This window comes from Parasteatoda tepidariorum, chromosome 6 (genome assembly GCF_982258835.1).
Source record: "Parasteatoda tepidariorum strain Cologne lab strain chromosome 6, Ptep-v5.0, whole genome shotgun sequence".
Lineage (NCBI taxonomy): Eukaryota > Metazoa > Arthropoda > Arachnida > Araneae > Theridiidae > Parasteatoda > Parasteatoda tepidariorum.
In genome coordinates, this window is record NC_141760.1 from 66,602,261 (window position 1) to 66,629,696 (window position 27,436).

The following is a 27,436-nucleotide window of genomic DNA, read 5'->3' on the forward strand; positions in this document are numbered from 1 at the left end:
TAATATCTGTAATGATGTTTTGATGATCTGTATGCATTAGTTATTATTACCTCTAATGGATATGCTTTTTTGTCAATGAGATGCTCTGATCCTTGGCTATCCCTGGAGCCCCAGTGGAAGTGAAGTTGCTGGAATTGATACTCATCGTCCATACCTCCTTCTTTAAATGACCTGGGAGCATCATTGACATTTGGTTGGACTTCAACTGCAAAAGAACAGCATCATTATTTTTAATTATAAAAGAGTATAGGAAACTTCAATGACTCCAATCAGTATTAGAAGTCGAAAGAATACCGAGTTATCGAAGATTCGATAAATGGAAAACTAATTTAAAAGAAAACTACTTCCTGAAGTTTTATTTATTTATTATTTTTATTACAAAATTCAAGTACTTTAAGATAAGGAACAACAGATATGAAGAGATAGTATATACATACTGCTAATGCATTCATTTATATATATATATAATGTACATATACTCATAATACAGAGCAATATAAACTATTCTTTATTACAGACAAAGTGTCCTGTAATAACCAAAATTCAATATAAATATTTAGAGTTCCTATAATAAGTGAAATAAAAAAACTAAGAACAAAGGGATACGCAATAAATGAAACTACAAAGCAAAGCAAAGCTATTATAAGCTAGTAATTTAGCAGTTATCATCTTTGGTAAAGTAAAAAATATAATAAAGTCAGTAAACGCAAAGGGGCGATTTAAATAATTTACGGCAAGTGCATTGAAGAATGAAGTTTGTTAATTCAGGGTCAAAAAGTTCAAAATATAGAGAAAACATGGAGGAAATTTAATGAGGAAAAGAGAAGAAGAAAATTATTAAAATAAAATAATATTAAGAAGAATTTAAAAAAATTTAAAAAAAATTTAAATAAAAATTTGGAAAAAAAAGAAATAATCTCATCATCAGCTCACGCGATTACATCCGATGCACTCCTTTTTGCGGATATAATCGTGTGAGCTGATGATGAGATTATTTCTTTTTTTTCTGGATTTTTATCAAAATTTTTTAATTTTTTTTAATGTTATTTCATTTTAATAATTTTTTTCTTTTCTTTTCATCATTCTGTAATTTTCTCCATGTTTTCTCTATATTTTGAAATTATTTTATGAATTCTACATTCTTGCAGCTTATGCGCAGTAAATAAAACTTATTAATATTCTTAATTCACTTCATTTCTTCATTTTTCGCTTTTTTCTTTTTATCTTTTTTTGTATTTTGTATTTATTAATCGTGCTATATATATATATATATATATATATATATATATATATATATATATATATATATATATATATATATATATATATATATATATATATATATATAAATGTAACATAAAAAGCTTCTATTAATCTTTTTATGTTAGTTTCCTTGCTATAAAACAACTCCTACTTTATTACTAAATAATTATTCAAATCGAAATACTTTCTCACACTTTTAAAAGCTACATCCTGTTTCTAAATCTATTTTTGGCCCAACTATGCATAAATTTAAATAAAGATCTTTTTTCCCTTTTAAGCCGTGGGAATCACTCGAGCAAGCACATTAACCAATAGTAACTTCTAAGATTTCCCTTTATTCTCTAAACAGAGACATTTTCGGATTATTTGCAAGATTTTCCCTACCAGAAAGACTGATCCTGAACGGAGTTAACATCACTTTACGCTGGTCTTCCATAAGAACATGATCGAAATAAAATACGCCTGATTTCATTAAAATCCTGTGTCTGTTTCCCTGCTCGGTCCGACTGCATCATTTTACAAGCCGAGCAGGATTATAAGAACTGATGAAACGGGCGCAGGATAATATTAAATGCTTCTTCAAAACAGAAAGAAAAAAAAATTAACTGAAAGAACACACTTCTACTATGTTGGAAGATTTGAGCCTATTAACGAACGGATCGTAAGTGGACTTCTCAGCGAAATGTCATAACTTCAAACTAGAAGAGAATGCTGAGCAATTTATTGCCAATGCTGCGAAATTGATTGGATTTGGATGAACCTTGACCCTGGTTGGCGACACTTTCTCGTTCTACCCAGAAATCGAAAGTATAATCTGCCACAATTTCTCTATCACTTTCGGCGTTAGTCTGTGACTCATCTTAACGAAGAAAATTGGTTTAGTCCCCTTTTAACTAACTGTCGTGTTTACTCTTGGAATGGAGCGACTGTGGAGAAAACATTAAGAAAAAAAAAAGATGTTTCGTTTGTTTCACCTTTTCGAGAATTCCATGCCTCTAAAGACCTGTTCCATATTTTTGATTTCATGCCTATTTCAAAGTGACAGCGATTCTACATTTCCAGAAGTCCATCTTGGTGGCACTTAATGTTGGCCAAAGCAAGCTGTGTTCAGTGTGGGAACTTAAGTGGATCGTGCTTATTAGTGAAATCTTGTGAACAAAAGTGGATGAGTGCTATGAGAATCTTCTTTGGGGGGATTAATATTTTACACATTTTATACCAATTATACTTATTTGGCAAATCGTGCTCTGATATTTTTTAATAGTATTCTCCAGGTGAAATTTTTAAACGTGAATGCTTTCTAATCATTTACGCTCATATCTCGAAATTTGAACAAATAAATTTATGGCTATTGATATTTATATTTTGATAATATTTCCATTTATTGATATTATTATTCAATGGTTTACCATATTATTTGTTTAAATTAAATAATATTAAAATTTAGTGTTACCATCATGTATTTTTTTTTCACTTTTGATTCAGTATGATTATAATTTTAATTATTTAAGGAATCACTTTTTTTATTGCATTATATATCACAGTGTATATTATATTAATTGTAGAAGAGAAATTTAAATTTTTATTTTATTATGGTGTTTAAAAAAGCAAAATATGTGCTAGTCATATATTTAAATTTATTTTTCTTCCTTCTAAATGTTGTATTTAATTATTGAAATTTGGTTATTTGTATATATATATATATATATATATATATATATATATATATATATATATATATATATATATATATATATATATATATATATATATATATATATATATATACTTTCCAATGAGGCGAACCAGGTTCGATTCCCAGTCGATACCAATTCCGCATTCGGCTTGCACCGACCACAGTGCTGACGTGAAATATCCTCAGTGGTAGACGGATCATGGGCAAGAATCCCCTTGTCGTCAGGCTAACCGTAGGAGGTTCTCGTGGTCTTCCTCTCCATGTATTGCAAATGTGGGTTAGTTCCATCGAAAAGTCCTCCACGAAGGCAAATGTCTCCCAATACGCGATTCAGGAGTTCCCTTGTTTTCTTGATTGGGTTCATAATTACAATGCTACGAAGTTGAACTTTAGTAATCGCAAACCCATAAAATTGGTTTGGCTGTTCAATGACTGTTGTAATCTATATATATATATATATATATATATATATATATATATATATATATATATATATATATATACATATATATATATATATATATATATATATATATATATATATATATATATATATATATATATATATATATATATATATATATATATATATATATATATATATAATACAAAAATTAAATACTTTTGTATTAATAAAACAATTAAAACTCTTTCGTTTTCATAAAATGACTTTGTTAAAGAATAAGCGTAGAGAGATTCTATTTTGAGAATTCAAGGCTGAAAACATACCATTGAAATATAAATAGATTTATATTTCAAAGGAAGAGTTATTTTTAGAATCTTTTCCTCTTTCACTTCCATATTAGGAAGCAGTAAATGATTTTCCTTAATGCGTAAGGTTTCAAGGAATGTACGAAGTGTGTCTTTTTACCTCAAATCTGTGTTGGTATAAAACGTAGGAACACTAGTTCTGCGTGTCCTTTTCATCATGATGTGATTCTGATAAGCTGTTCCAGAATTGTCAGAAGTCTTGTCCATCCCCTTCCCGTAGGGAGTGTGGATGTGAACTGTTATCGATACCAGCCTACATTTAAATAAACCTGTTTAAAACGTCTGATGGCTTACGACTGCATTATTTCAAGCTAAATACAACACTGATAACAGGGATATAGCCCTGTTATTACAAGACGCCGGGATAGTTAATTGCGGAGGAAGCTTACCCATTTTTTATCTCGCAGAAACTAAGCGTAACGTAGTCTGGCTGACTGCTAAGTTGAAATTTTCCCCATTCCATCATCCACCAGGGGAAAAAATTGCTGCAGTAAAAAAGCGTTGAAGGAAGGAAGGGTGATTTTCCACCCGTACTACTTGTACCTCGTCGCGTCTGAAATGCTTATGTAGATGGAAGGAAGGACGATTTTCCCTCGCCGTTTTCAGAAGAGAAGTTGGCTGGAGATTGTCCCCTGAAACCAGTAATGTGTATCCCATCCGATGACCCTACAGTGTCCCATCCATCGAGTTCTGATGTTCATTAGTGCTCAAAAAGAAATTTCACTTTGGTTCAAATATGAATTAGTCTCTTATAAGAATTGTTTGCTAAAAAAGTGAAAACAAAAGTGAATGTGCGCGTTGCGAAGAAAAAAAGAAAAATGATATATTTTGTGTCTCTCTTCAACGAAAAATAGATGAAGGTCAAAAGAAAAGTGTGACAAATGGAATGGATTGAATGTAGATATATATTTTTTTCCTCTATCATTTTTTTTCTTTCTCAATGTTATGATTAAATATTTTAGTAATATTAGATATGAGTAGTAATCTAAATATTTTATTTTGAATAATGGAATAGAGTATTATTAAGACTTAGATTGTATTTCTTGTGTTTATATATTTTTTTTTATGTATAAAATTATGATATAGTATTGTATTTATCGTGCATCTAAAATGTTTTTCAAATAAATAGACGTGGTTCAAACGTCAATTAAACTAGTGACGGCAAACAAAATTAAGTTTTTTTAAACTTTTTTTCCCTAATGATTTATCACAGTTAAATCGTTATAAAAAATTAAATTTTCCAAAACGTTCTTTTGAACCTAACAATGAAGAATTTTCAAACAAACTTAAAGAAAGTTGTAATTTTTAACTTTTTCGGACTTGGTCAAAACTAAATATTCCTATTTAAAAAATGTGAAAACGTATATGTTACCCAAACAAAAGGACAGTTAACACTTAGCAAAATTTGTGAGTTTCCCTTATTACGATAGGCGAAATTGTTTAATCAGTCAAGTTTTTTATACTTGATACTGATTTACCATATGCTTTAGTAGGGTTGTGGACTTGTAGGGATTTTTGTTTGTTTATTGATTGTGTCGGGCCAGTTGTTACTCTATTTGGTAAGAGACTGATCATCTCTGCTAATTCTAAAAGTGACAACTTATCTTTGCACATTAGACAACAGAATTCTCAATATGTTAAGGTTAAAAATGGTGAAAAAGATGTTTAAAAAAAAAGTAAACATCGAAAAAAGAAAAGTTAATGATGTTTAAAAAAAATAAGCATCGAAAAAATGAATGTTAAGGATGTTTCAGTAAAAGTAAACATCGAAAAAATAGAAAGAAAGAATGTCCAAAAAGTTCAAATGATTCGAAGATAGATCTAGGTAATGGATGCGTTCATTATCAGGTTAATATCGACGAAAAATATGTAAGGGGTAACAATAACAATAACAAACACAAAAAATAAAAGAAAAAATAGGAAAAAGAAAGAATGACCTAGAAACTGATTACAAAAACAAAAACAAAAAATGGAAGGAAAAATAGGAAAAAGAAAGAATGACCAAGAAACTGATTACAAAAACAAAAAGAAATTTAAGTAAACAAAATTTTGAAAAAGTACATGTATCAAAGCTTAGGAAATATCATAACCCACAAACGTTGAAATTAAATCATGAATAGAGTCAAAAGGAAAAGAAATTTTTTTTACTTTCTTCAATGGAAGAAGCAAACCTTATATTTTTGAGAGATCCGAATCACGTGTGGAAATGTTTACCTTTACATCATTTTGATGTGAGGGCGATGTAAGTTGAACCTTTTTTTTTCTCAATAAGGTGAGAAAAATTTTTATAAACTATTCTTATATTGTCCAAACTGGATCTCTCATTTTCCCTCTGCTTCATGAAATTCTGTTTTCCTCCATTTTAACGGGGAATACAGATTTTCATAAAGTAAATAACCCCTATTAACCACACAGAATCTTAAATTCTTAATAAATGACACTTGTTGTCCAGTTCGTTTGTATAAAAGTTTTGTATATTTTTGTGTGAAAAAATGTTTTAGAAAATTTTAGTACAATAGTTTATAAACATGTTTCATTTTTCTTTCTGTTTAGTTGACTAAACAGATAATTTGCATAACCACATTTTTCATATTTCTGTCATTGTAAAAAATTGTTTTTTTTCTTCTTCACATAATTGAAAAAATGTTGTTTGTAGTAGGGAAAAAGGAACAGTCGTACCAACCTAAAAATTTTAAATTTAAAGTATTCTACATTTTTTTTATTTCGGCTTACCAAAATTTTTTTTTTTGGGGGGGGGGTGTAATACAAAAATTAAATACTTTTGTATTAATAAAAGAATTAAAACTCTTTCGTTTTCATAAAATGTCTTTGTTAAAGAATAAGCGTAGAGAGATTCTATTTTTGGAATTCAAGGCTGAAAACATACCATTGAAATATAAATAGATTTATATTTCAAAGGAAGAGTTATTTTTAGAATCTTTCCCTCTTTCACTTCCATATTAGGAAGCAGTAAATGATTTTCCTTAATGCGTAAGGTTACAAGGAATGTACGAAGTGTGCCTTGTTACCTCAAATCTGTGTTGGTATAAAACGTAGGAACACTAGTTTTGCGTGTCCTTTTTCATCATGATGTGATCCTGATAAGCTGTTCCGGAATTATCAGAAGTCTTGTCCATCCCCCTCCCGTATGAATAACTAAGAAGTGGAAAAGTTAGATATTTTTATCTGTCTCAAACAATTCAATTGATGCTGAAAAATTTATTCATAACTTTTTCTATCGGGTTTTAAAATGTTTCCATTTTAAAATTCATTATTTTCCTTTTTATGTGGTGTAGACAATCGAAAAAATACCTCCAAGATCTTTTTTTGTCATCTGTCTTTCGAACAATATTTCACACCTGTCTTACTAAGGAATTTGAAATCATATATTGTTCCGTTGCGTGATCGGATTTTCAGAATACGAGAGTATATATTTTTTTCTTCTTTTTCCAGTAGAATTTGAAAGAATAAAGAGAGGAAGGAAACATTGGGGAAGGAAAGTATTTTGATTTTCAACCTTCAACCTATTACTAATTTATGAATTCCATTATTCATAAGGGTTATCAAATTTTCTTCCCAAAAAATATTTGAAAATATGTGTATAAGGTGCAAAATATTGAACAAGGGCGTCAAGTGATGCTGGATTTACACAGGGTGCTCTGTCATGGACACCCTCAATTATTATGTTTGGAATTTTTTTATAAAAAGTCCAGGAGAGAACTTTGCGTAATATGAGAGAAAATAACTAGTATTTACTTTTTAAAATAAATAATAATGAAAAGTGACGATAAATAATAATAAAAATAAATAAAAGAAATGATAATAATATGAATAAATTGAAGTAATAATAATAATAATGAAACACGTTTCTAAACTATGACCCATCTTTATTAAGGTCAAGAAGAGCGAGGTTGTTATAATCAAAAACAAGTTCCTTTTTCCAGAAAGACTGGAATACGCTTACTTTTTGTAAGAAGCCGCCTTTAAGCTTTATCCTTCAATGAAATGGATGATTTTGAGATGATTTTAATCCCTTGTTTGCTTTTATTTCACATCATAATAATCTGTCATAGTTTAGAAACCGTTTTCAGTTATTTCTCACTTAAATATTTATTTGTGGCGCTCCTTATGTGCGTAGTTTTTGTTCTTTATTATCTAAAAGGCTTCTGAAATATATATTAAGAGGGGTCTTTATGGAACACCTTGCATATGAAATTTATATTTTGAACAACAGTCTCAGTTTTCTTTTTAAGAAAATGCTTTAAAACGTTTTATCCCTCGGAAAACTCAAGGTATCCTCAAAAAGAAAACTGTATATATTGGTTAGGCAGACAAGAGGCCAACAGGCAAGGGGTGTTCAAATTCAACAATATTTGTCACAATTGGTTCTAACAGAAGGAAGGTTTTTAAAATGCCATGCCAAGCACGACAATTTTGTTTTTGTTTTTAATTACTTCCTGACATGGAATGTTCAAAATAATATATTGCTTGCCTATCTATCTGAACGTTCAAATACAGCTTTTAAAAATTATGATTATGCTAGCATTAAAAAAACTCTAAATGCCTTTCTTGATTATAATTAATTTTAACTAATTAGTTAAGCAGTGAGATTTAATATGAGAGTGCAATGTTTCGAAGCAAATTTGCCATTTTTCTAAATAAATTGCAAGTCAATTCGAGAAAGAAATTGGCTATGATTTTAGTACAAAAACGTTAGATTTCTTGGAAGTGAAATAATTTATTACTTTTTTTTAATTGTTCTCACTTGAAAAATAAATATTCAAGCTTTCAGATTTTCAAAAAACTTCTATTTTTATGAAATTTATATGTAGTTCTCAAATAACACGGTTTCTTCTGGTTGCTCTAATGTTGTTTTCATAGATAAACGGTATTTTCAGAATTCTTGCTGCAAAACTAATAGAATTGTTCTAATTGTACATAATTAATAATTTTATCCTAACAGTTTGTATTAATTTCCATTTAAATTTACAATTAACAGTAACACAGAGAGATAAATTCTAGTAAAATTACCGTACAGTATGGTAAAGACATTTTTGGTTTTAAAAAAAACCCATAATTCTTTTGAAAAGAACAACAACAATTACATACGGTTTTCAAACCATTTATTTGGTATTGTTTCCGGTTCATATGATAGCAGTTCACCGGAAATTCTGGTTTTCAAAATTTTGATTCTTATTACCTCACATTTAGTAAAAAATACAGAACTGAAAAGTTAATTTAACCAAATAAGGGTATATATGCAGTGCAACTAGGTATCAGGAAAAAAATCATCAAATTTCATGACATACCTTAAAATCATATTTTATTGTTAATTTTATCAAAAGTCACTACCAAAGCTCTTTAGTAAAAATTACCATGCTTTTTGCTGTTCCCATAGAGCCAGAAACAGGGCAAATTTTATCGTATTCTGGTAATTTTGACCATACTTTTTTCGCAGTGCAGAATTTCACAGCAAAATTAATGTAAGTATTTGAAAGATTATGAATTGTTATTGTGTGAGTTACTTAAATTTGATATTGAATGTACTTACTTGTATGTCCATTGTTTGTAATTTCTGCATCCTCAAAATTGTCTTCGAAATTATCAAATTCGAATTCGTTTAAATCATCATTTAGGTCTACTGTAGATGTATTAATATTTATTGGAGACTGTCTCACGCCCCCACATTCTTTGAAGTGTTTCGGCCAAGACTTTGGTCCTAAAACGATTAAAAAGTTAAATAGTAAAATAAGTCCACAGTTTTGGAGTACAAATATAAATGAATGAAAATGAGTATTTCCAAAAATTAAAATGAAAATGCGTGATCAATAAAAACATATCACTTCATAAAAATTTAATTAATGTTAAAAAAAAAATACGTCCGTGCAACATACTTATAAAGAGTGATGATGAAAATGAAGTAAAATTTGCGAGGATAAAATGAAACTTTAAATCTAGAAACCAATTATGATTGATAAATTGATTTTAAGTTTCCCGATAAATAGCTGGGGCTTTATAAATTATTAATAAAACCATGCTAATGGTTTTATTAGCGTTTCAGCGCTAATGAAACCATACTAGTAAATATTTATAAGTTATAAATGGATATTATTAAGTCCATATTTGCTTTTAGAATACGGGAGTAGATTCTTGCTAACGCATTTGTTTGAATTTTATTTTTTTTAGAAGCGCTTCATCCAAACATGGGAGAAAGAAAAATTTTTATGTAGTCTGGCAGCTACTTCAGTTACACTAGTTGGGAAGCAAAAAATTTGAAGATATTTTAGACAATATAGAACTAAGCTTAAATGTTCTGAAATGATTCTTTTTTTATTATACACTTAACTGTTTCTTAGTATTGTTTCCAGGTAAGTACTTCAGAGATTTCTGAAATTTCTACAACATAGTACACGGAAACATTTTTTACACGGAAATTGTATTGTTTTTCAATGCACATCTAAGCAATTTGAAAAATTTGGATTTTCATTCTTTATATTATCTTTAGAATCTCTTAATTTCTCCTCGTTTTACCCGATGAACATTTAAAAATAAAAACTATAATTTTCTCACGATAAAAGCAGATTTTAGCAACTTTTTATGGCGTACAAACTTTGAGGTCAACTTATGTTTCTATGCTTCGATACATCTTTACAAATTTTATACATTTATACACTGCCAATAATTTTTTCTTTTTTTTAAACATTTTTTGAAATTTGAACCAATTTTAGAAGTGTAATTTATTTTAAGGGATATCACCTTTTCGACCTTTGCGTGTAAATAATTCTTAAAAGGTTTTAGAAGGAATGATTTGTTAATCAAGTTTTACTTGCTTATTTTATGCTCAATCTCCAACCAACTTTAAATATATATATGTAAAGAAGGCAGTCGGCCGAGCAGAAAAGCAGGCACAGGATTTCAAAATTAAGCAACTTAAATTTATTTAATCATTTTCAAATGAATGACCAGAGAGAAAAGGAGCCGCAATTTCATCGTGCTCCAGCCTAAATGTTAGGGAAAATCTTGCAAGGAAAATCCGTAAAATGCTTCGATCTAGGGAAAAAGGGAAATCTTAGTAATTCTAATTGGTTTATTAAATAGGTCACGCGATTCCCACAAAGAGAAAAGGGAAAAATGTCTTACTTTTAATTAATGCATGCTTGAACCAAAAATAGATTTAAGGACAGGATGTGAATTTAAAAGTGTGAAAGTGTTTTGATTATAATAATAAATTAAGGAAAGGATTTACAGAAAAAAACAACATAAAAAGATTAATTGAAGCTTTTTAAATATATATATATATATATAATATAGGTAAGTGTGTGTATACATTAAAAGTTGGTTGGAGATTTAGCATAAAATAAACTTTATTAACAAATTAAGAATCAATCTTTCATTCTATTCGAAATTTAAATAAAAGCGAAGAATGCCTTAAGTGTAATATCCTGTTGCACTGCCATCAAAAGCTAAATTCTTGCAATCAATTGCATTTCTTTCTTTTCCATTAATTTCCTCATATTCACCATCATTACCTTCTCTACAAATAGCTTTCTTTATTGCTTTTTCCCTTCACCAGATATAAAGTAGGGAAAATAGTAGTTCTTAAAGAGCTGCTCAGGTTGAATAAACGATAGCAATTTTCTGAACATTCTGATAGGGGGCATGCAAAATATTGTAAATCAGCATTTTTGTGTGAGCATGGAATGTAGCTAAATTTATTGCTACGATTTATTTAAGCTATTCTAACTCATCAGATCAAGTGAATTTCAATTTCATTCATTTTCGATAAAATTATTTTGTCAAATAAAAATTGACATATTTTCGAGCATGAAAAATTTCTGCCCTTAGGGAAACAATCATGAATCCATTGGTGTATTTACTAATGTATTGCATTTTTATTTTAAAATATACCTTTGACTGTTTCATCCCTTGGCATTCGATTTTTTGGGAAGAGTTATATATATATATATAGTAAAATGATGCAGTCGGACCGAGCAGGAAAACAGACACAGGATTTTAATTAAATCAGAGTAACTTTTATTTGAACATTCTTAGTTGAGTGAGAGCGAAGAAGTGATGTTTACTCCATCAGCAAACAGTCTTTCTGGTAGGGAAAATCTTGCAAAAAATCCTAAAATGTCTCTATTTAGGGAAAAGAGGGAAATCTCAGAACTTACAATTGGTTAATGAACTTGCTCGAGTGATTCCCACGGCTTAAAAGGGAAAAAAGATCTTTATTTAAATGTATGCATACTTTGGCTAAAAATAGATTTAGAAACAGGATGTGGCTTTTAAAAGTGTGAGAAAGTATTTCAAATAGAATAATTAATTAGTAATAAAGTAGGAGTTGTTTTATAGCAAAGAAACTAACATAAAAAGATTAATAAAAGGCTTTTTATGTTACATCCCCCCTCGCCGAAAAATTTTGACTAATATCTAAAATTTTTTTAAATTATCCCTTTGCAAAACTTTCCCTATGATGACACAATTAAAATAAAAAAATAATAATAATATTTGTAATATCAACAAGATATAAAGTAACATGAATCATAAAAAAAAAACACACACTACTATCAAAATGAAGTGTTAGATCTCCATTTTCAATAATTTTTTGTGATTAAGTTTTTTCAGTCTTTCTTGATAATCACAGTAAATAAAGTTATTATTCATACTAATACAATTAAAATAAACTTTTCACTTAAGACAAGAAAATCTATAAAAATTTTCTAAAAGATGTAAATATTCACATTCAACAACATGAAAGATAAAAAAAAATATGAAAATGCAAGTGATATGAGATATAAAAATACAAATTGACACTTTTTATCAAAAAAAATTTCAATATAAAATGTAAAAAAAATTTGACACAATGGTCTTTAATCTGAAATTTAGGATTTCAGTGTTGTTAAGGGAAAATTTTTGCTGGATTAGGGGCTGTATTCCCCAAATGGAGGAAAACAGTCCCTAGTCTCAACAATGATGTGCTGGAAGATCCTAGTTTCAATAGATGCTTAAGTTTAAATTTTTTTGGTTTTCACCACAGAGAGAAACTACCATCGCCCCATATCCTTTTAGATTGGGTAAACATTGAACTTGAAGAAGAAAATTTGAAAGGTCGGATCTTCCAGAAAAAAGGGGACCACATGTTCATTGAACCATGTGTAATGTTGTCATATTCGGTGTTTTTAATTTATTTTAACAATGAAAAATCATTAAATTTAATATAAAATATAGTCAATTCCATTTAAATAATTACATGTTTTTTATTCGTGACATAATTTAAGTTTGTCAGGTGGGTGGTACCTTCGCAATTTTGATATATGAACTATTTCTGTATTTTCTTTATTATGAATATTCTTTTTATTTATTTTATAATTAACATCAGAAATTTTTTCAAGAATTATATATGGACCGGAAAAAGTGGGGGTAAGTTTCCTAGTATTGGGGTATTTAAAATCTTCATACATTACAGTATCATTTGGGGAAAATTCAATATGAGTGAATAACTTTTATTTTACATAATAACTTTTATTTTTTTCATGATATTGTTTAGTTCTTTCAACTGCAATTTTCCTTGCTTCTTCTATTGGTGGAAAAATTTCTTCAGATAAAGGATGATTAAATGGGAGAGTGCCAAACATTAAATAAGCTGGTGGGAATTTAGTTACTGAATGTGGAGTTAAATTATATTCTTCAGTTACTTCTTTTAATAATTTAGGCCAAGGCACTTTTTTAGAAGAATCATTAATTTTGCATTTTAAACGTGTTACAATGGTTTGTCCTAAACGTTCAACTTTTCCATTAGTTTCGGGTCTATGGGCTGTAGTTAACAATTGTTTGATTTTGCTATGTTTGAGGAATTTTTTAAAATGGGAAGAAGTAAACGCGGCATTTCTATCACTCAAAATACTTTTAGGGGGTTGAATTTGAAAAATTTGGTGCAAAAAATTTTCATAGGTTTCCGTAGTTATTGATTTCGAAGCAAAAGACCACATATATCGAGTGTGATGATCAATTACTAAAGTTAAATATTTTTTGGTAGAATTATAATAATTAAAACCACCTACACTATCGATTGCAATTATTTCAAAAGGTTTGTCAACTGGGGGCATTTCCTGAAGTAACCCAAATCTTTTCTGTCTAGGTTTTTTATTAATTTGACAAGTATGACAGTGTTTGTTAAAACTTGTAATATCCAAAGTAATATTTTCCCAATAGTAAACAGGAGTAAGTAAATTAATAGTTTTTTGAATTCCCGGATGGCCAAATTTTTTATGAGTAATTTCAAGTAATTTATGCCTTAAAGAAAATGGAACAACAATTTTGGTAAAACCCTTTTTACGTATACACAAAACATTATCTATTTTAATAAAATTCCCAGTTAAATTATCATTTTGTTGGGCTTCGCGAATTTCATCTAATTGCAAAAGATGTGAAAAATGGCTTACATTATTTAAATTAACATTACTATTGTGTTCAATATTGTCAGGAATATCTCGGGATAACATGTCAGCTTCAAAGTTTAAGGTGCCTTTTGTGTATTTTATATCATAATCATACATACTCAATAGTAAAGACCAGCGGAACAATCTACCTTTCAGATTTTTAACATTTTTTAACCAAACTAAAGCCGCATGATCTGTATGTATGGTAAATTTATTTCCAAATAAATAGTGATAAAATTTGTTTAATGCATCAACAATAGCAAGACATTCCAGTTCTGTGATTGCATAATTTTTCTCATAGTCTCTAAGAGAACGAGAATGGAATGCTATTGGATGTAAGACACCTGAAACATCTGGCTGTTTCAAAATTGCTCCAACACCACTTTGACTTGCATCAACAAAAATATGACATGGTAATTTAGGGTTAAATATTTTCAAAATTGGTTTACAAACTAAAGCATTCTTTAAAATTTCGAATGCTTCTTGACATTTGGGAGTCCAACACCAGGTTGTATTTTTCTTTAAGAGATTATTTAAAGGTGCTCTAATTTTAGCATAATTGTTTATAAATTTGTTATACACATTTATTGAACCTAAAAATCGTTGAAGAGACTTAACATTAGTTGGAGGTTTCAAGTTTTTAATTGCTTCAATGTTGTTGTTATCAGGAGTTACTATACCATTGCATATTTCGTAACCCAAAAATTGAATTTTAGTTTGCAAAAAAGAACATTTAGAAGCTTTTAATTTTAAATTTTCAAATCTACATATTTCAAAAATTTCCTTTAGATGATTTAAATGTTCTTCAAAATTATTAGAATAAATTATGATATCATCAAAATAATTAGCTGCAAATGAAACTTTATGTTTAGTGAGTATTCTACGTATTGTTCTTTGAAAAATACTAGGGGCGTTCTTCCACCCAAATGGCAATCTTAACCATTCATATAACCCACTATTGGTGACAAAAGCAAGTTTTTCAGTGTCCTCATGGTTGATTGGAATTTGCCAATAACCACTTACCATATCAAGTCTACTAAAATAAACACTGTTCTCTAATTTATCTATAAGTGTTTCTATAAGAGGCAACGGTTCTGCATCTGATTTAGTAATTTGATTTAATTTTCTAAAGTCTATACACAATCTACTTTTTTTATTTTCATCTTTTTTATAAACTAAAGTTACTGGAGCCGAATAGGGAGAAGAGCTTTCTTTAATTATATTATGCTTTAACAATTCTTCAATTTGTTTATCTATTTCCTCTTGTTGTTTTGGTGAAGTTTTGTATGCTCGTAAGGATACTGGTAAGTCTGATGTTAATCTTACCCTTTGAGGTTCAATTCTTATTGTCCCTACATCATATTTATCTTTAGCAAATATATCTGAAAAATTTTCTAAAATTTCCTGAAGTTGGAAACTTTTTTCATCATCTTGAATTTGCATAATTCCGTCAACATGATTTTGACAATGTTGCGCACCATTATCACGTTTAGTCTCAAGAACATTTGAAAACTCAAGATTATTTTCAGTTTTGCTATTTAAATCTTTATTTTTAAGTCTATTTTTTATTTTATTCTTCTTTAAATTCTCTTTGTTTACATTTTTATTTTTGTTTACTTTCATATCCAAAATTTTATTTTCCATAATCATTTCACTTTGTTTATTTTTAATTGATTTAACATTGTTTCTTTTATTTCTACTTTCCTTATTTTTATTCTTAGCTTTATTTTCTTTATTGATATTTTTGTTGCAATCATTAACCTGGATTTCAGGAGAAATGTGTAAAGACAAGTTGCTTTTATAATCCGAAAAAGTGATCAGTTTTCTCTGATTTTGCATTACAACTCGTTCAACACAATCTATCACAAATTTAAACCCACTACATTCCTTTAAACCCAATATGGCATAAGGTAGATCAGTATTTAAAATGTAAAATTCCACTGACCTAGCTATATTTCCAATTTTTAAATTTAAAGTACAAGTGTGGTTAAGTTGCAAAATACCTTTTGTTTGTTTTACATTAACAAAGTTCTTTCTTTCTTTTCGGACATTTAGTTTTTCAAAAAGTTTAGTTGGGATGATATTTAAAGTACTACCTGTATCAATATTTAACAGGATAGTTTTATTTGTCAAAATCGGGTATTTGTCACTTTCATAGTTTTCATTTTTATTTTGTATGTATCCGGATACTATTAATTGTCAATTTTGTGGTTGTTTACTTTCTTGTTTATGCTGGGTTTGATTCTCAGCCATAAAAGAATTAGGTTTGTTTATACAATTTTGGCCCCAATGATAAGCATTGGTTATACCAAGCTTATCACAGTATTTACATGGCTTAGGCGGCAACTCCTGGGAAGCCTGGGCGAAATGACTAGTTTGTTGATTATTTCTTTGAAACTTTTCATTTTGAATTCTAGGTCTAAATTGGGATTGTTGGTTATAACTTTGACTAGGCCGGGAAAAATTTTGATTTTGTCGAGGATTATAATTTGGATTACTTGAGTTGTTAAAGAATGGCCGTCTTGGTGCCCAGCCTTGATTTTGTGGTCTATACCCATTAAATTTGTATTCTGGTAATTTTTGTTTAGTTTCAGTTTGGGGTAAAACCGTAGGTACATCATGAATTATTTTTGAAACAATAGTGAGCCATTCAATTGGGGTGTTAGGTTCTTTTAAAGCCAAAAGTGTTTTGATTTGGTGGGGCAAACCAATAGATAGACCCTCAATTATGTGATCATTACTTAAATTTATTTTTCGACCCAACTCTACCTTTTCGGTAAAATATGAATTTAGGTCTTTAGCTTGGCCAGAAAATTTTAAATTTTGAAAATCATTAAAGCCAAAGGGAGGTGAAAAATAATGCTCTCTAAAAATTTCAACTATTTCTTGATATGAATTACAATTAAGACAGTTATTAATATACAATTTCAAAGCTGAACCTTTAATGAATTTTTGAAAATTTCTAATTTTCCATTCGTCATTACATTTAGCATCTAGAGTTTGTTTTTCAAAATGTTTGAGCCAGGATGTGAATTAAACACCAATGTCAGGCTCAAAGACTAGTATGTCTGGTTTATCCTGTACACTTTGATCCATACTTAATTTTTGTAAATTATCACTCAATTCTGTTTCAGAATTATCTGTATTGCTTTTAGCGTTTTCATCCATGTTAAAATTGTAGTTTTTGCCACTCCGTAAGGGCATTCAAATAATAATCAAATTTCAATAATTAAATATAACATTTAGAAGGGGAAAAAAAAAACTTAAGTATATGAATAGCACATCTTTTGCTTTTTTAAACACCATAATAAAATAAAAATTTAAATTTCTCTTCTACAATTAATATAATATACACTGTGATATATAATGCAATAAAAAGAGTGATTCCTTAAATAATTAAAATTATAATCATACTGAATCAAAAGTGAGAAAAAAAATATGATGGTAATACTAAATTTTAATATTATTTAATTTAAACAAATAATATGGTAAACCATTGAATAATAATATCAATAAATTGAAATATTATCAAAATATAAATAGCCATAAATTTGTTTGTTTTAATTTCGAGATATGAGCGTGAATGATTAGAAAGCATTCACGTTTAAAAATTTCACCATTAAAAATCAATTAAAAATTTCATCATTAATATCAATCATCAAAAATATGAGAGCACGATTTGTCAAGTAAGTATAATTGATATAAAATGTGTAAAATATTAATCCCCCCAAAGAAGATTTTCATAGCATTCATCTATTTTTGTTCACAAGTTTTCATCACTAAGCACGATCCACTAAAGTTCTCACACTGAACACATAGCACCAACAGTTGAGGATTTTGTTAACGGGTGTTGAAAACCATTCAAGGTTTCGTTTTTGAACATATCAGCTGACAGACTATCTGACCTCTGACGACGCATCGCGTTGCACAAACCTATCGTAAAATCATTTTCTTTTTATTATTATTTTATATGATGACATTTCCATCAAGTTGGTATACACAAATGGGATTCCGTCAAAAGAGAAAGTGCTTCTAGCATTCAAGTGGGTGAGAATCAAATCAGGCAGCGTTGAGATCCATTTCTGTAATGGTTATAACGGAAACGAAGACGTCAGGCACTGTTAAAATACAGTTGAGACCACTCCAATGGATACTTGAAAGAGAAGTCCCAAAAATCTTCTTTTAATTATTTTTGGCATCAAATTTCCTTAGTCATGTTTCAAAAGAATAATATGTGTTTCACGAACAATGTCAGTTCAGCAGCAATTTTATGATTCAGCCAATTGTATTTTTATTTTCACTTTTGAATTATATTTTGAAGAAGCATTTTATATTATCCTGCGCCCGTTTCATCAGTTCTTATAATCCTGCTCGGCTTGTAAAATGATGCAGTCGGACCGAGCAGGAAAACAGACACAGGATTTTAATTAAATCAGAGTAACTTTTATTTGAACATTCTTAGTTGAGTGAGAGCGAAGAAGTGATGTTTACTCCATCAGAAAACAGTCTTTCTGGTAGGGAAAATCTTGCAAAAAATCCTAAAATGTCTCTATTTAGGGAAAAGAGGGAAATCTCAGAACTTACAATTGGTTAATGAACTTGCTCGAGTGATTCCCACGGCTTAAAAGGGAAAAAAGATCTTTATTTAAATGTATGCATACTTTGGCTAAAAATAGATTTAGAAACAGGATGTGGCTTTTAAAAGTGTGAGAAAGTATTTCAAATAGAATAATTAATTAGTAATAAAGTAGGAGTTGTTTTATAGCAAAGAAACTAACATAAAAAGATTAATAAAAGGCTTTTTATGTTACATATATATATATATATATATATATATATATATATATATATATATATATATATATATATATATATATATATATATATATATATATATATATATATATATATATATATATATATATACATACACATTACATTATAGTGCACATAATAATGTATAAAGTTGTTAACCAGACAATTATGGTGATACAGAAGTTAGCATATGTATGAAATAAATAAATCAGTCGTATCAGTTTGGAATCGAAAAAGTATCTTCACATCACCTCTGGCAGCAATACAGTGCCATACAGCGATGTGTGATACTTTCAATTATGCGGTCTACCAGTTCAGTTGGAAGTGTGAGCTATTTTTCTTGAAAAATGAAAGCGTGGAAAGGGTCCGAGGAGGAGGATTGAGAACCGCTTGGCATTTTTCTAAAGCAACCTAAATATGCTTGACAGGCCACTTCACGAGCTGAATTGTTTGCTGCTGAAGACAACCATCCACGATACGAGCCCTGCGCGGAGCACTGCATAAGGGTAGGCATCATGAACATCAAGAATGTCATCTCTATACTTGTGAGCGTTCACGGTTCCACGTGGAAAGACATGCAGGTCTGTGCGTTCACCCGAAGAGATACCACCCACACGCATGTTCTACCTCCTTTCTATGCATCTTTTTCACGAATGTTTAATGGATGAAATCGGGTTCCAGGTTTTCTCCAAGTCAAACAACGCCTACTATCTTTTTGGAGGCTAAATCTGAACTCATATGTGGAGAGAGCAACCCTCCATTGGTCCGGTGGACATGTTTCTACATTCACCTCAAATGTTCCCTTCTATGGCATGACGAAATTGGCCCGCAAATGGCTAGTCGCCTAGCTTACGTACCACGTTCGTGAAGCTTTCTACGCATAGAAGACGTTGACATCAATTTTCCGGTTGCTGCACTAAGAGAGGATTTGAACTGACTCGTGGTTCTATTCCTTCGTGCACAAAATGATAAATATCGGTCATCAACATTTAGCCATCTTTGGAGGAACCTTCTGAATGACGAACCTGTGGTTGGAAAATGAAACCAGAGTCTCTGAACCACAGAAGGACTCACATTGAGCCATTTGACAGCTTCTGTATTTGACTTTGTCCTGCCTTTAGTCTTCCAATAGATCACTATCTCAGTTCTTCAGAGAATTGATGGGTGGAGGTTATTGCTACAAATTGACTATCTCGAACTTCTAAGTTTAGAAACACAGTGAAATTTGCCGGCTTGCGATCAAATGTGCAATTTTATTCTCATTGCAGATGACGTCCTTCCATTGCAGTAATTTATACTGACTAATTTATATATCACGCTAATTTATATATCGCAGTTTTAATTAAAAACTCTTATTTGACAACATATTCAAATTGTATCGGGATTGTCTTATTTTTGGGAGAGTTATCGCTATTTCTATAATTTTTTCCATAATTTATGATAACCATTGTATATATACCACCTTCTCAGTAAATTTTCGCAGTTTGTGGAAACTATGTTACGTTTTCATCTCCAGTTGCATGACAAATTAGCCTTCGTTTTATGTTCAAACGAAAAGTGCTCAATTTTGTGGGTGGGACTACAAAAGCGGGGGAGTCATCCCCTCTACCAAGAATCAAAATTGTGATGGCATGTATACAGATAATCTTCAGGGATGTTTCCCAGACTGTTGGCAATGTCCAATCTGAGCAGCTCTTGTGCAACGTAAAGAAAGTGCTACTACAGCACGAAAAAAATAGGGATTATAAAGTTGCAAACTAAAAAACAAGGTTTTTAAGCTAGATGAATAAATTCTTAATTCATTTTATAATTGCAACTTCAGACTATTTGTAATCATTGTTTGTAATATGATACATTATGTCATGAATGAATATGATTTCTTACATAGTTAAGTAAGCACTTTTGATTCGCTTTTTTTCTTCAATTAACCGATGATAAACTTAATCAAACAAATGCCCCCAAGAGGCTAGCGTAGACGTATTCACAATAGCCTCATGACTGCTATGATTATGCAAATTTTAACAAAGCTCTCGCGAATCTTATGAAAATTTAATATTCGTATTAAACTCACTTTAACGCAAAAAGGAATTTCCTTTTTTAAGATGTAACTTGAGCATTTAGGTGTCTAATTTGGATACGGGCCGAATATGCATGTTTTTTTTTTAACTAAATAATATTTAATGGTGGTCACAGAAATGTATGAAATAAGCATTGTTACCAGGGCTCGAAAAACCGCCCGTCCTCGGCGGTCAAAAATTCTCCGCGGACAACAAATTTCTCGAATCCAGCGTCCGCGCGGACGGCCATTTTTCCGTTAATGTTCGTGATACATTTTCAATTTTTGTTATCTTACAAGAGTCTAGCGCCTCACTTCTAAAATGACCCCCTAATCTCGAAATACAGCAACATACTGCGCATGGTGGAATTGGTGTTTTCTCTGTCTGGGAGTCCTGCAGCGGTTGAAATGGGCTTTTCAGCAGTAAACTTACATAAAAACACATTACTTACTGGTCTTAAACAAGAAGCGTTAAACGGATTTATGAACATCTCCCTAAATGGAAAACCTCTTTCAGATTTCTGTGCAGAAACCTCTATAAATCCTTGGCTTGATTGTAGAACTGGCAAACATCATATTTGATTCATTTAAAAAAAGCAGTACCATCAGATAAATTGACATGATAATTGACAGATAACTTAACCTTTGTTATTTAAATTATTTCATCAAAGAAATAAATTATTTCATAATAGAAATACTAGGTTTTACTATTAGTAACCTAGTATTTCTTTTATTACTGTATAATGCAATCCTGGTACTTGTAATCCTAGTAACTACTAATTCATTGTGCAATTTATATAAATGCTTGTAATAAATGAGAGAAAATTATATTTTTTATTTATTTAGAAGCGACGGGTTAGTTTCAAAGGAGGACGGGTACATTGTTGGACAAGCAGTCCTTGGGGACGGGTAAAATTTCAGAGTTTTTTCGAGGCTTGATTGTTACTATAACTAATTTTGACATGTGGCCATCGTTCTTAAGGTACTTCTAAGTTGAGACTCTTGTAAAACAGAATGTTTTTCATCGATGCGTAATAAGATTTTCTAATTAATTGACCTCTACCTTTCTCTCTCTCAAAAAGTAAAAAAGAACACCATAGTTTTTTCAGTTATCAACTAAATAAAATAAGGTTTTCAAGCATCTTTTACTTGAATGTTGTTTTTGTTCTGTTAGGAATTTTTGAAGAACTGAATGACAAAATTAAAATCAACAAAAGCTATGTACAATGAAAAAAATATTGCAGGAGAAAAAAAAACTGAATTAATAAAATAAATGCTATTTTATTTTTACCTCAGTCAGTTGCAAAATTTAGAAGTTTTCACGCAAAAGAGAAGAAAAATTTTATTTCGAAAAATTCCGATTAAAAATTTAAGAAAGTTTATTTTATGCATGCATGCAAAGATACAAAAAGTGCAGTAGCTTTCTTATTTACATGAATTTCAATTTATAACTTTAAGACAATTTTTTCAAACACAAACTTTGACTATTTGCGGATCTCCTTCCTTCAAATTTGAAGTCATGAATAATAAAGTAATTTTAAAGCAGTAGTATTAAAAATAAAGTTGAAAAAAGTTGGAAAAATATCTAACTATAATAAAAAGTGTTGAAAACAAAAGCAACACTTAATGCATTATGAATGTGTTCTTATTATCGAAGCAGTTAAAGCGTATGTGGCTAATGTAAATAGCTACTGGAAAAGGTAGAAGCGTGAAGCAGATTTGAATAAGCCTGATTTATGCATGCCACGAGTATGATGCCTCATCATGCCCAACGAGAATTGTAACATTAATGAGTCTGGAAGGAACTGTGAGGAGTATAACGTTTAATTCTGAGTAATTTCTCATCAGATAAAGGTATCTAAATATACTATTAATTGCTAATATTTTTGAGTATAAATTTATAATTTAGAAAAAAACATGAGAGAGAATATAATTGAAAATCTTAGAGAAAGAAGGTTCCAGTTAAATTTAAGCGTTTAAAAACATCAGTAATGGAAAATATAGCAACTGCAGGAAGCTGTTATCGGTCTGGAAGAAAAAGTTAAGTTTTCGATATTTATTTTCCTGACAACTAAGAGATGTACAGTGCGCCAGGAATCTTCACATTCTAGGACTCATTCTTAATGGTTCGAGAGGATAACCACAAATATGCAAATTAATAAGGTGAAGACGATATTTTAAATTGCGAATTCACACACAAAAACGTACCTTCTCTGAATAAACATATCTTTTTTCAATAGATTTCAGATCCCAAAAATATAGAGGATGGCCACAATCTGCGAAAGATGGTATCACAAGTTTGGTCAGGAGAGAGACCCAAAGTTTGGACCTCTTAATGTTAATTTTACTTTTTGTGTGTTTCACCATATCTCGTGAACTTCTTAAGCGAAAAAGTTTTGCACACAGCTATGAAATTCGTTTATCCAAAGATAATACCGCACAAAAAATAACATTTAATAGATATTTAATATTTTTGTGTTTTAGGGTACATAATTTACGTCATTTTAAAATATGAGAAATACGTCATTTCACAGGGCAAAATACAAAATTTGAGCAAAATCAGTTGAATAATTCATGAGAAATTCTTTACTTCTCGACTTCTTTAAATTTCGATTTCTCAGGAATTGTTCCACTGATTTCGCTCAAATTTTGTATTTTTCCATGTAAAATTACATAATTACATTTACATGATGTAAAAAATTTCGTACCTTCAAATTTAAATTTTTTCGACTATTACTTAATAAAATAATAAAAAATACTAACTATTTACTAATACTTATTTTTCTAATGGAATTATCTTTAGATAACGAATTTTATGAAAGTGTACAAAATTTTTTCTACTCGCGTGAAAAGTTCTCGAGATACATTCTCTTAACCAAACTATTGACACCACATTTCCCAGATTGCGGCTGTCCCCTATATTTTTGGAATCAGAAATCTAAATCCGTTGAAAAAAAGGTATGTTTATTCAGAGAAAGTGTGTTTTGGGGTTTAATTCCGTGACTTAAAATATCGTTTGCTCAAATTAGTTTGCATATTTGAGGTTACCTCTTCGAACCATTAAGAATGAGTCCTTGAACGTGAGGATCCAATTATTAAATCAAAAGTTATTCAGGGTCTGTCTGCTTTTTTTTTTGACGCACAGTACATCGCTGCCTGCCCCAAGGAACATACATTATGGCTCGCCTTCAAATCAACTTTATATTTTAAGCAATTAAAAGAAACAAAAGAACAAAGCTTAAAAGCTTTTTTTTTAAAATGTCGCTTCAATTCCTCTAAATTTATTAATCAAATAGTGTGTTTTAATGTAATGATTTTACAATCTTGCTATCTGAGTATCTACTTCCATAAAAACTTCTTTTACTTTCCAAATAAAGTCAGATTCACTTTAGTTAAAATTAAATTTTCAGTTTCTTTCATGTGTCGATTACAGTATGGCTGTCGCGACGATCAAACTAGCCAAACCTACAAGCTCCCATAATTTTAAAGTACTTTCACCACACCGAGCAAAATAGTCACCATGATTGCTATCACTATGTTATATTGTCGTCCCGGAGGGACAAGGCACCGAGTTCGATCTTCAGAACTCGAAGAAAATGAAAAACCCTATAGATGTAACATAAGCTTTAATTTACTATTTCTGTATCTTCTAGAAGTTTCTAGAATGTTCTAATTTATCATTTCCCGTTCCGTTATTTATTCCTATAAAAGACCAGGTGTTTCAAGTTACTTTGTTCCTTGTACGTTTGAAGGTTTTCAATAAATCTCTTCAACTTTCTGGACAGATTCATATTCATTCTACGTGACAATATGAATTAAGAGGTGACACAATTCTATTTTAAAAATATGGCGACAAGTGGAAAAAGTGGCCATTTATAGTTACTACAGAGGTCTAGATACTCTGAAAACAATGAAGTATGGATAACATATTTTTGATGTTGGAATTATGATTTGAATAGTGCATTGCTTACAACAACAAAAATCATAAGTTGCAAAGCAAATAGTTTCTATGGGTATTCTTTCACTATCAATGCTAATTTAAAACCATTATTAGTTTTACTGTGTGGAGATCATTCAAAATAATGTTTCCTAATTCGCACAAGGAGATTTGTTTTTTTAACTGTATTTTCAAACTGACAAGGAACTGCGATGACTGGAGAAAGTTTCTAGTTTGTAGTTAATACTAACAACTTAAAACAAAGCAATGCATAAAAACTGCATTAGGAATTGAAACCTAATCAGTGTCAGTTGTACTTACTACCGGTATATATTTGAATAATTTTGTTGATTGAAAATTTCGCCCCTTTCTCATTTGATTAAACTGAGATTAGTTTTTCGGTAATGCTAAAATGGTTCTCGAACCCATGTTAAACTGTTCCATGACATGATGAATCATTTCATAAGTCACAATGAATGAATTCGATCTTAGTATATACAATCCCTGTCCAAATTATTCGACGCACTGTAAGATTCTATGTAAAATCTTAATTATCAGGTGATACTACACAGCTTTATTGTTTTTCGCCACTGAAACCGGTTTGCACTTGTTTACATTCGTGTATCAATTGGTTTACATTGTAATGCGATACGTTAAAAATAAATACAAGTGGAAAGTATATACAAAATCTCTTGAATAAAGACCCGTTGCAGGTATGCTTAAATATAAAAGTAATGCATATATAATAATGCATATATAATATATAATAAAAGTAATGCATATATAATATAATTTGGTCTAATTATTATATTATACTAATACTAGTGGGCTGCGCCCCCTGCTCGCTAACGCTCGCCAACCCCCGAAAATTGGTACGCAATCTCATATGGTTTGATTCGCAAACCAAGCTCGCTTTGCTCGCTACTAACTTAGGAACATTGCAAATGCAAAAAATTCCAAGAATTCAAAACAATCATTCAAATCCATATAACAATTTTTTTTTTTAAAAATTACATCTTTTTAGTAAATACTAAGTCATTAAAATAAATTTAAATTTCAGTTTCCATTTTTAAAAGCGGTATATGTTGATCCACCTCAGCTAGATTTGGCATGTGACATTTTTAGCGGCATTCATTGGTCGAATTTCTAGCGTTGCCATTCGGGGAGTTGTAATGAGGCTTTTTTTTGTCTCCGTGTAAGAGAAATATATATATAGATAATACCTGATATAATAAATATTCTATATTTATGTAATATATTGTCCAATTTACCCAATCGTTGAATTTATATTATATATCGTTTAATTTAACAAATTGATACACGAACGCGAACAAGTGCAAATCGGTTTCAGTAGCGTAAAAACAGTAAAGCTGTATAGTATCCCCTGATAATTAAGATTTTACATAGAATCTATAGTGCGTCGATATATTCGTCGATATCTATAGTGCGTCGAATAATTTGTTAAGGAACTGTATGTTAGGATATATTTACAAAAAAATATTTAGTAATTATTTTGAATACATATTCTTCAAATTTGACAGAATTGAAAAAAAAAAAGTTAAATTATATCTTATCTCAACTAAAATTTCTTTTTCTTTTCTTTAGTGCTTCCCAAACAAAAATGCAAGTGACATATCTTTCTCCATGTAATTAAAAATATACTGTTCCCAACAATTTCTGCTTAGAATAACATTTTCAGCATATATTTAATGAAGGAGTTTTGACTTAAAATAAATTTAGATAGCAAATATAAACTTACCATTGTTATCTTCATACCCCCATTTATGGTCATCATCAGCTCCTCGCTTTACGAGTTCATGTAAACCAGCTCCTAAAATAAGAATTTTAAATGTTCAAGTAATAATGTACGTTTACGTAATAAAAGCACACTTAAACAACTTTCAACATATTTTACAATTCTTCAATTTACGAATATTCTTAAAATCATCTCATTTAATCTTATCTCTTATAATCTTCTGCATGTCATCCTGTAGATCTAAAAATCTAATATTTTCATTTTTGAAATGTTTCTGATTGCCCTTTTACTACTGTAGGATTTCATTTCTACTACTAAAAATTATGTATTTTCTTGCCCCCTTGTTAATCTTGTCATCCTGTATTGTCTCAATTTATCTGTTTGAGAAGGGATTTACGATTACCACGGGATTTGGCGAGTGTTGGCAGGTGGCCGGAATAATCCCTAAGAGGAATGAGACACTTTGGGATTATTCCGTCAACCATTTTATCCAAACCCGATATTATCGCCAAAAGGTAACTTCTGCGCCAGTAACCGTGACGTATCTACAGTTTGTCTACGGTCAGAAATCCCCCCACTACAAAGTCTGAGGCCGTCTGCTGCTATGGAAACAAGAATAGAGCATTTCAGGGAGGGTAATTTAGGGCTAGCACAGTAGACGGAAGAAAAAGATTCCATTTTTCTCGCTGCCCCGACACAA

General features: G+C 30.1%; 1 protein-coding gene across 1 annotated transcript in view; it reads right to left on the bottom strand.

Annotated features, from left to right (window-relative positions):
* The window catches only part of LOC107448444 (carbonic anhydrase 2), a 151,026-nt gene that overhangs the window by 15,494 nt on the left and 108,096 nt on the right, over nucleotides 1-27,436 (bottom strand). The window contains exons 2-4 of the mRNA XM_016063627.4: nucleotides 26,740-26,811; nucleotides 9,282-9,449; nucleotides 51-205 (exon numbers count right to left, since the gene is read on the bottom strand). Of these exons, the coding sequence (XP_015919113.2) occupies nucleotides 51-205; nucleotides 9,282-9,449; nucleotides 26,740-26,811 (395 nt within the window). The remainder of the gene's footprint in view (nucleotides 1-50; nucleotides 206-9,281; nucleotides 9,450-26,739; nucleotides 26,812-27,436) is intronic.